The 10,830-nt window shown below is 32.1% G+C and overlaps 1 protein-coding gene across 2 annotated transcripts; it reads right to left on the bottom strand.

The window, feature by feature from the left end:
- Positions 1-5,014: 5,014 nt before the first annotated feature.
- On the bottom strand, positions 5,015-10,551 carry LOC115697750 (uncharacterized). Of its 2 annotated transcripts, XM_030624870.2 has the most exons (15): positions 10,300-10,544; positions 9,452-9,493; positions 9,202-9,362; positions 8,955-9,104; positions 8,717-8,832; positions 8,478-8,632; positions 7,977-8,065; positions 7,301-7,847; positions 6,878-7,024; positions 6,587-6,750; positions 6,425-6,504; positions 6,198-6,309; positions 5,729-5,803; positions 5,487-5,626; positions 5,015-5,382 (listed from the first exon to the last, which is right to left on the bottom strand). In XM_030624870.2, exons 3-15 carry the CDS (start codon positions 9,289-9,291, stop codon positions 5,379-5,381), a joined length of 1,869 nt encoding a protein of 622 aa, XP_030480730.1. In that variant the 5' UTR covers positions 9,292-9,362; positions 9,452-9,493; positions 10,300-10,544; the 3' UTR covers positions 5,015-5,378. The 2 variants fall into 2 exon arrangements, with proteins under 2 accessions (XP_030480730.1, XP_060974863.1); XM_061118880.1 differs by lacking the exon at positions 9,452-9,493 and having other exon boundaries at positions 10,300-10,551.
- Between the last annotated feature and the right edge of the window lie 279 nt (positions 10,552-10,830).

The raw sequence follows: 10,830 nt of genomic DNA, 5'->3' as shown, positions 1-10,830 counted from the left end.
CCATGTATGTTGTTTAACATCCTAATATGAATTCTCTAAAACAATAAAATAAACACATGTAAAGTTTAAGAAACCTTACAGTGGGTGCAGCGGAATTAAATGACTCCTTCCGCTCAGATCTCTAACCCTTGTATCCTTTCTGTTGCAGAGTATCACAAAGATCTGAGCCCGATTCTCCTTCTTGTTGATTGGATTATTCACAGTCTTACATACTATGATTGAGGACCAACTTGATGTGTGTGGGCACTCACTCTATCACTCAAGGTATGAAAATATGAAGAGAATAAGAGGAGAATGTGGTTTCGGCTAGGGTAGTGAAGGAGGCTTTGAAATTTTTACTGAAGGAATGAGATGCATCATCATCTTTTCCCTTAAGCCATCACTACTTATTTATAGGCAACCACTTAAGGTTAGGTTAGATTTAATTAGCATTAAAATATTAGAAAAATAAAGTGAAAAATCCCATACAAAGTGGCCGGCCATGAATTGGATTGGGCCCCACTTTGCAATTTTGCCATTTTCTCATTTTTCCATCTTATTTTCTCAAAAATGCTAATTTTCTAATTTAACCACTTAAATATCAATTCTAATTATTTAATAACTAAAAATTAATTATTAAATAATATTGTCATTTAATATATTTATTAATTAGACTTATCAAAGTCTTTTAATTAACAAATAAACCCTAGAATCTCTTCTCTTCACAATTAAGCCCTTGCTTAGTGAAAATTCATAAACTAGACATAGTATAATTTTAGAATTATAATTGATTAACTAAAATCAATTAACTGAGTCTTACAAGTAGTTTGTCTCAACTAGTATGGGGACCATGGGCTTATATAACCGAGCTTCCAATAAGCAGATCTAGAATTCACCAAGTAAATTCACTAACTTATTAATTCCTCATTGCATCCACCATAGAACTTGGAATTGCACTCTCAGTTACATAGAACGTTCTATATGTTCCACGATATAGATACGCTATTAATTATCCATTGTTATAATCCCAATAATCAATGATCCTCTATAGATGATCTACATTGCATAGGGATAAAAGTACCGTTACACCCTTTCAATGTATTTTATCCTTAAAACACTTGGCCACCTATAAATGATATTTTAGTGAAATAATATAATTACTAAAATGAGATCTCAATCATTTATCTCTATTCAGCCAAGCTCAAAGGAAATCATTGTTTCACATCTAAATACCTATAGAAGCTATAGTTTCCATATCTATGCTTAGCGCTCCCACTCAATTGCACTATCATGTTCCCAAAATGTACGTATCGCCCTGACCAAAAAGTAGGCTTAACTAACAAATCAAAGAACACGAATAACACTCTTGAGATCGAACCTAATCATGTTAGGATTAAGATAATTTGATCTAGGATCAACTAGGTGATATTAAAGTGAATTGATATTATGGTAAATTTATCATATCTAATCCAAGTTTAATATCGGTCTCATCCAATGTATACTTTATACATCCGATACTGGTAAACTTTGCCAATGCCCTGGAAAGGACATAACACTTATCTAAGGTGTAAGTATACCTATCGCTGATTATCATGCCAGTCTAAATCCAGTGAACTGATAAATCAGGGAATTAAACTTTTGAACATATAATCATGATTATATTCCACTGTGCTGACAACACTATAATCATGAACAAATACATATGTTCTGGACTTAATAGAATTTATACATATAATCATGAAATAAATCATGTGAACCATGCAACATAAAATGATTTCTGATCTTTATTAATTAGTAAATTTGATTATATTGAAATGGGTTTTATTTAGGGCACAAAACCCAACAATGAGCTATTATAGGCTTTTGAAGATGAATGTCAACGCCAATTGAGTGTCATTTGATGACCATGGTTCAAACTATCCAAATTGAGTGTCATTACTTGCCAAAAACGAGGCAGAATAATTATAAGTAATAAATAGCCCACGCGCGTGCAGACTATTGATTACTTCACTCCCCGAGGCCAAAGGCAAGTCTCAAGTCTCATTTTACAAAGCTGTAAAATAAGACTTAGGGGGTAAATGTTTCTCTGCTTTTGTCCGAATATACATGGAAACCTCACGATCGGCAGCATGGCAAATGAGTCTTATGATCAAGAAGTATTTATGATATGACTTAAGTAAACTTATTTGGATTAAGTGGACATGCCTGAGAGGTCCCTCCGGGAGCTACAGCTGGGTCTAGAGGAAGAGACGTTTTGTTCCTCTCTGAGAGCTAAGCAAAGCCTTTTGGATCGAGCTCAAGGCTCTGGAGATGAATCATATGAAAGCATTAAATGTGGCATGGAGGAAGTGTCTGCAGATGGATCTAAAAAGACATGTCACACGCATTAAACCCATTCTTCGACAATTACACCCTAACCAAGGGGATTAGTGATAGCTACATAATGAACTATCACGTTAATCAAGGAAGAATAAAGGCTTGTCTTACCTAACACCTAGCAAAAACCTATGTAACCTACTATGCAGACATGCATGCCCTATTATTCAAATCTAGGAACTTGAGCAAGCCAAAGGAACTCTTGCGACAATAGAGACCTTTTGGTTCTCTTCATAAGGCTATAAATACTCCCAACCACATTCGAAGAGGGGGATCGAAAAAAATAGTATAAAATATTCCTTGTAAAGAAACACCACTATATTAAATAGCACTGACTCGTGGACTAAGGCTGATTAATGTCCCAACTACGTAAAAATACTTGCATAAACTCTTCTAATCATTTTGCACAACTTTCATTAATTAGTTGTTGAAAATCTCAGTTAACACTTTGTAATACTTTTTTTTTGTAAATAATTTTTTGTGCCATTATTGTTATGTGACACCTTATGGTGTTCAATACCATACTGATTCACATACACAATTATTAATTAACAATTTTTTAAATTAAAATTTGTAGAAACTTATATTAAAATGTACCAATAATAATATGCTATATTTTGTGGTGTTTGGCACCTTAATGTGCCATTTAACATTGTAATTATTAATATGTACATATCTTTATTAGTTCTATTATCATTTTCTTTTTGTTTTTTCTTTATTTATTATGATCTTTGTACTATTTTTTTTAGTAAATGATTTGTTGTATTGTAAAGTGGTACCTTAAGGTACTCAATACCATATCTATGTGTACCAGTTTTCTAAATCATTTAGTAAATTAAAATTTACAGGAGTTGATATTAAAATGCACTAACGGTATGCTACCTTTTGTGGTGTTTGACACCTTAATGTGTCCATTAACATTTTTGTAATTAAAATGTACATATATTTATTAATTTCGATTAGAATTTTAATTTTTTTATTATTATATATAAGTTTGCAAGAACATCTCCAATGTAATGTGTAAAAATTGTATTGTATTTGGCAGAAAAAAAAAAGACTGTAATATATTTACATCAATTTTTAGTATTATGCTCTAATGCATAATTGCAAAACTTAATGTAAACTTTTTTTGTTGTTGTTGTTTTTTTTTTTTTTTTTTTTGTTATTAATGATTGTTAATTATTTTCTTACAATTTTTTTACAACTTCTGTGGGCTTTTTATGTATAATATTTTTTTTGTGAATTATTTTTTTATTATTAATAGAATATTATTATTTAACACATTAAGATGTCCAACACTTACAAATATGACACTTAATATTAGTTGGTAGTTTCTCATATTATTTACTAAATTAAAATTTGTGAGATTGATATTGAAATGAACTAATAAGAGTGCCACCATATATGATGTTTAGCACTTCCCTTGGTATTTTTCTTGTCATCTCCATGGATGATGAATAATTTGAACTAAAAAAATGAGTCAATTTTATATTTGGCCAAAATTCTATAATAGTGTTCCAATGCATTTAGGATAGAATTAATTAATTTTTTGATAGATAGGTATAAAAAAATCAACAAAAGTATTAATTTTTTATTAAAAGTATATAAAATTCTATTAAATGTAAAAATAAAATGTAAAAATGATTAATTATATTTATAAGTGGATAAAAAGTAAATAAAAAGGCTATATTTGTTATTTTTTTTACTTGTTGCGCACTGCTTAGGTAAGATTTTCTTATAATGTGTTATTTATTTTCTCAAACTAAATAAGATTCTTAGTAATTTGTAGGTTTTTTTTTTTGGTCATGTTTGGAGTTGAGTATCTTGTTTTGTTTGTATCAATCATTAATGTGTTTATCTTTTTTTTTTTAAATCTCACTTTTTTTTTTTTCTTTTTTCTCAAAAGATCTCTCATTTTTTTACTCAGTTTTCTTTTTAAAACTATATTTTTTTAAGCCTTTTCTATATTTTTTACCATCTTTTTTCTCTTTTTTTTTTTTCAATTTTTTTGCTTCTTTTTTAATACTTTTTCTCATATTTATTTATTAGTAAATATGTAATAGGATAGAAAACTATGAGAGCATACATATTGTACTAATCTTTTTTGTGTTGTTATTTTTTTTATAACTTTTTATTAATTATTATTTTATTTTATAAAAAATAATTATATGAGCTTATATGTAGTGATGATTTTAGCTTCAATAAACTATGTACTTGTTTTAACATAATTTTTTTAATATTTATTTAAACATAATTGATAAAAGTAAATATATAATTATAATCCTGAAAATATATTAAAATAAATTTTTTTTTTTTGGTTAAAAAGCAATAAAAGAAAAAAACTAAGAAAAAAGTAAATTTTATAAATCAATCTAGGTTAGATTTTTACTTTGATATTGGCGTACATATAAATGGGTGTAATATATAATGCCTTTCTAATTTTTATTTTTTTTTTTAAAAAAGGCATTCATATATAAATAGAATGAGCTAGACCTAATGATCGTTACAAAATAGTAGTTCAGGGATAGAGGAATACGGAATACAACCAAACTTCTAGTGAAAGAACACCCATCTAGCCAAATTATGAGTTGCAAAATTACAATTTCTACTAATATGTTCGAAATTACAACCCACAAAAAAAAAAAAAGAGAGGATCTGATGATAGCTACCTTTCCTCTGAAAATGTAATTTGAATATTATTTTGCATGAGAGCAGCAAATTTATGCTAAATGTAACATTTGCTCACTTTCTTTTTCATAATGAGATGGTCTTTGAACAATCACAACTTTGTTTCAAAATGGCATGTTCTTCTACAAGTAATATACACCGATAGGACCTATTTGTGCCTTAAATTACAGGCAATAATTAAGAAGAATATATATTTGATCTAACCAAGCAAAAGTCTAATTTGAGGGGAACAAAATTGTAGGTTACATTTGAAGGGACACCCTGCTAAAATAGCAGACTGGCCAGTCTATCCATTCGAATGAGCGGTGCAAACATTGGAATGCAATGCAACTTCTTTAACTGCAAAAATTAAAATAAATATAAAATAAATAGGCAACTACAATCAAACTGTACTGCGAAGAGTAGCAAATTATAGCACTAGTAGAGAGAAACACATTGCATACCTGTCTTCATCACTACTTATTTCGGATTCACCGTCATCATCTTTATAAATAACATCATCTACATCATCGTCATCGTCATCACTTTCATCTATGTTATGTTCTTGCTGTAATGGTGTTTTGGGCTGTGATGCCTTATTAATCTGTCCACCAAAAGCATATTAAAGAATTTGCATTAACAACAATAAGATCAGATAAAGGTTTGTCCAGAGCAAAGGAAGATGGTAAGAATGTAAATTACTGACCTGTGCTACAATAAGTTGCAAACGTCCAGATAATTGTAACAAAGATTGGATAGCTGATCCTCTGCTTTTGGAAACCTGTTAGGAAAAAAAAAATTCTAAAGGTCAGGTAAGTGATTTCATGATGTTCGAGGAGATACTACATATTTTCGGTGAAGCCTCCGCTTAAGGAAAACATGTAAATCAAAAAAATTTCTAACTTGGAACAATACATTGTGGGGCATATTATGCCAATTGTAATAGGAGGCTATGGCGCATTAAAGATAATTGATGTAGTAAAATGTCTCACATTCGTATACCTTCTTTTTCTTTTGGACAAGAACACAGCTTTAAAAAGTTATTTAAAACACGCATGAGTATCTCATATTCTATCCTAAGTATGATAGTGGGGAAGCAAATGATAATGGCAGAGATCAAATAGAGTATCGAAAGTAACAGGACTTAAAAACAAAAACACCTCTGCAACATTTACCTTGAACAAGGACTTAAGCATCTGAGTCACTGGTTCTTGAGACGAAAGATGATGACTATGATTAACCAATATGCTGTAAATCCATGGCATAACATATTTTCCACTGCATGACCTATTACAAGAAAATAAAAGCTAGTTCAAAATAAAGATATTACCTCAAAATATAGCATTAACAACAGTACTAGCTATACATGTAAACATGAAAATGTGGAAATAATAGAACACACCCTGATTGCCACAAAGCCATCAAGACTCCCAGTAACTTGCATGCATCACCAGGTGCTTTAGATAGCACTATTGCCTTCATCTGGCAGAACACATTAGCAAAACACCAGTAAGTTGATTTAGTGCCACACCACATTCTGACCAAGAATGCTAAGAAGACATACCTTCTTCTGTGGTACATGAGCTTTGAGATCAATGCCTTCCAGTATCGTAGAGTTTTGTCTTGACTTTGAAGTAATATCATCAGCTTCACTGAGCAATCCTAATGATCTTAGACGCTCCTCCATGCAATTTGCTACTGAGTCGATTTCCATCTCTAAAGCATCATCTACACAAACCCACAAGGACATTAACAAAATGGCAAAAGAAGCACATTATAATAGCAATGATTGCACAAATTGTAAACGCTGTATTCAATGACATTCTCAAAAGAATTTTGTTAACCTTATCATTACCTTCTCCCTTTCGAATCCCACTGCCAACCAAATCATTCATTCTGTCATCAAGGCCAGTTTTAGGTTTGTTCTTTTCATCATGAGAGTCAAGCACCTTCGGCATAGAGAGTAAAGCATCACCAGCATTTGCACGGTCCAAAGCAATAACTGCTTAATCATTGGACAAAACAAATTAGGTACAATGCAACAACAAAACTATCACAATACTAGAACTATAAGTATTACAATCTCACATGAATAATAATGCATAAAAGAAGACCTAAGCTTTAAGCTAACACAAATACTAAAGTCAGATCACAAAGAAAATTTCTGCAGAGGCACACATTAAGAACAAATGTTTCTAGATATAATACTCGAGGGAAGTCTTGTGAAACAGAAGAGCACTATGAAAGAGTTTCAAAAAACATTCATGATTATGCTTACCTCCATTTTGTGCATCTACTCGCTTAGATTTCACATATGACTGAGTCATAGGTAAAAGGACCCCTTCACGGGAAGTACTCAACTTGATGTCTGTGCCATAATGCACCAAAATTTTCTGGAAGGATGGCTTTATAAGTAAACCATAAGCAGCAAACACCTGACTGGAAGCAGGTTTAGTAGAATTTTGCAGTCTTGCAGCGAAAATAGTAGGAACTGCACCCTTGTAATTCTTGATGGTAATGTCCTCAGTGGATATTGATATTTTTGTAGGCTTGGCATTTCGTAAGTCTTCAATATTAAGTCCAAACCACAAATAACAAACACCAACTTCCGAAATGGCCAATACATATAGACCGGCATCATCAACTTCTCCACTATAGACGCACTTATTATCCACGAAGACAGCAGGGTGCTCCATAGCAAGAACACAGCTTGCTGACTGCTTTTTTCCACCACCAACATTCCAAACTGCAACATATCTTTCACCAACAGCAGATGAAAGGATGTACTTCCCGTCTTCAGAAAAAATCAAACAGCGAATGGCTCCCTATTGAATTATTGAGAGACATTAGCAAATCCCATTGTAGATGGAGAGAAAGTATGATTCAGAAATAGTCAATAGCATGTGTTGTGTTGGGTGTATAGATTGGTCTAATTATAACTGAATAAGACTCACAGGATGCCCAGAAAACTTTTGCATTTTTTTGTGATCAGAAGAATTGAAAATCTTCAATTGCCCAGCTCCAGTTGCTATAATGTTCCCATCTGATTTGGAGATTACACAAGAGGAGTATCAGTAAAACAATAAATACTAGAACCAATCTTTTAAAATGCCAAGGAAAGGAATCACAAATCCCCAAAAGCAATTGCTATCTAAGGCCGATAAATAAGACCCTCTTTAAGGAATTATAAAGTATCACTTAATTTGCAACTTTCTTTATTATAAAAATGAAAAATAGTTCCCATCTCAGCTACAATTTTTAAACTATCAATGCCAAATCAGTTAGCCCCTCTCAGTTACAGATGACTTTCATCACTGTTTCTGGTCACAATTCACAAAAACTACAGGTAATTATGCACATCTAGCTAAGCCAAAACATTGCATCTGAGCTCAACACACTCTCAGAAAACATTACATTAGTTTATGAGGCAATCATAAATATTTATAGGTACACACCTGGAGAAACAGACATTGATGAGATTGCTTTAGTGGAAGCTTTGAACTTCTCCAGTAGATTTCCTGTCAAAGAATCAACTTGGCATACCATCCCATCAGAACCTGCTGTGTAGACACATGAACCATTCCTAGAAAATGATACTGCACTAACACCCCTGCATAACAGGAACATTGAGCTTAGTATAATAATAACAGAGAAGGAGAAACTTGAAAAGACTTAAAATGGTTTGAGAGCTCACCCAGGATGGCAGTCACTGACTCTCCATTTCAGCTGGCCAGCAGACACATCAAGTGCCAAAACATCACCACTACCAGTCCCTAGAATCAACATAGAGCATCCAAGCTTCCTTTTTTTCTGCTTAAACCATTTCCATTATTAACAACCCGAATGCGCTTATTAAATAAAAATTAGAAGACTAGTTCTTTCTAGGAGTCAAATATGAACAAAAACAAACAAATGAGAAGAAAGGGAAAAACCTTTCTTTCCAATGAGAGCCATTTCATGCATGTATAATCAACCGAAAGATGCCCTTTTGCTCTTTCAGGTTTTGCAAGCAAGCTACTCTCTTCAGAAGCCACCATATCCGTAAACTCAGTCTGAACCTGACCCTTCACTGTGTCCCATATCTATAAACCCCATAAACCAAACATATCAAATTCTAAAACAACTCAATTCAGCTGCTTCATATGAATAAAGAAACAAAATCCGCATAAAAACTGATACCTTGATTCGACCATCGCCTGTACTAATGGCGAACAAATCCTTTGAAGGACTAAAGGCAGTCAAAAGGTCTCTGATATTGGAGGACCCCATTTTCGAAATTTTATGACTACCAAAAAAACTTAGCTTAGCTAGAATGCAAGTCCTTCAGCAGCTTAGCTTGGCTGATCAATAAGCAGAGCACAACCAGGTTAAGGTAGCGAATGAAGAAGGTGGCAATGGAAGAGACAAATACAAATAGAGAGGCTTATACCTCTAGATTTTGTGTTACGTCTAAAAGGCGCAGTTTTCCCACCTTGCAATTCAGATTGGACTCTTTTTATTTTCACATAACTTAAGATGATGAATATTTTAAACGAGTAAAAATATGCATAATAATGCCAATTCTCCACTGAAGAGGTTATATCCTTTCATCATAAACAATGTCCTAATTCATGTATGCACTTAAGCTCCTCAAGTATAAGCATGGACAAATTAAAATTTCTCTTCTAAATCTAATTACATAATTACTAATAGTAACAACAAAAAAAAAAATAATAAAAAAAGAACAACACATACCAGATTCAATTCATATATCTGCATTGTTAAAGGAAATTCTCTTATAGTACTCCAGATTTCCCTTTTTAATGTTCTAACTTAGTTTGTAACTAGACCTAATTAGAATGTATCAACCATGCATAATACACCTAATGCCCAGAACGAAAAACAAAAAAATATTAACATGTCTCTTAAAAAATAATAAACACTGACTTAATATTTAGTTAACCATGTCTCTTTTTGTTTAACAGGACAGAAAAGCAGCAAAACAAATACTGATATAGTACAATATACAGTTCATCTCCAACTCCAATATACAGTCCTTCCTTCATATAATTTATTCAACCTCACAATTTATTTTCATTCTGTTCTCATATTCAACCTTGAGAGAAAATTTCCTATGGAAAAATATATGCCTCAGTCTACAAGGCGCAAAACTTCTCACATTAAAGACTCTACAAATATTTTTTTTCATAGTTTAATCCGTTTCAACAGATGTCATTCCACTTTTATTTTGAGTAAAGCATTCAAATAATTTTCTTTCCAAACAGATGGTATCTATACCTTGTGAGTGTGAAAATAGCAATCGTTCCGTTTAGGTTGCAGCGGCCGCCGTGGAAGATAGAGACCGGAGAGAGATGAAGACGGACGGGAAAGGAGGAAAAAAGAAAGATAGCAGGCTGGCGCCGCCGAGGAGAAGGACCACCGGAGAGAGAAATATCGAACAGTGAGACACTTTTTGAATGAGTGAATACGTGTGTGTGTGTTTAGGTTTGGGTACCACTACGAGGAGAATTCTTATTAAGTTGGGCTTGGGCTTGCAAGCAGCCTCTATTTGTGAAAGAGAAATGGAAGTAAATGGTCTATTTTTAGATATTTCTAACCTATGGATAGTTAATGTTCCTTTCTTAAAATAATAAAGCAGTTGTTTTTTACTTTTTAATACCTAAAATATTCTTTATTATATAAAAAGTATTATATGTTTTATTCCTTTAATAAAAATAATGTAAAATAATAAATTAAAATCTCTCTACTTTGTCAACTATTTTTTTATTATATAAAAGGTATTATATATTTTATTCTTTTAGATTTTGC

Source organism: Cannabis sativa, chromosome 7, assembly GCF_029168945.1.
Source record: "Cannabis sativa cultivar Pink pepper isolate KNU-18-1 chromosome 7, ASM2916894v1, whole genome shotgun sequence".
NCBI classification, from domain to species: domain Eukaryota; kingdom Viridiplantae; phylum Streptophyta; class Magnoliopsida; order Rosales; family Cannabaceae; genus Cannabis; species Cannabis sativa.
This window is presented reverse-complemented; position numbering and strand designations above follow the sequence as displayed.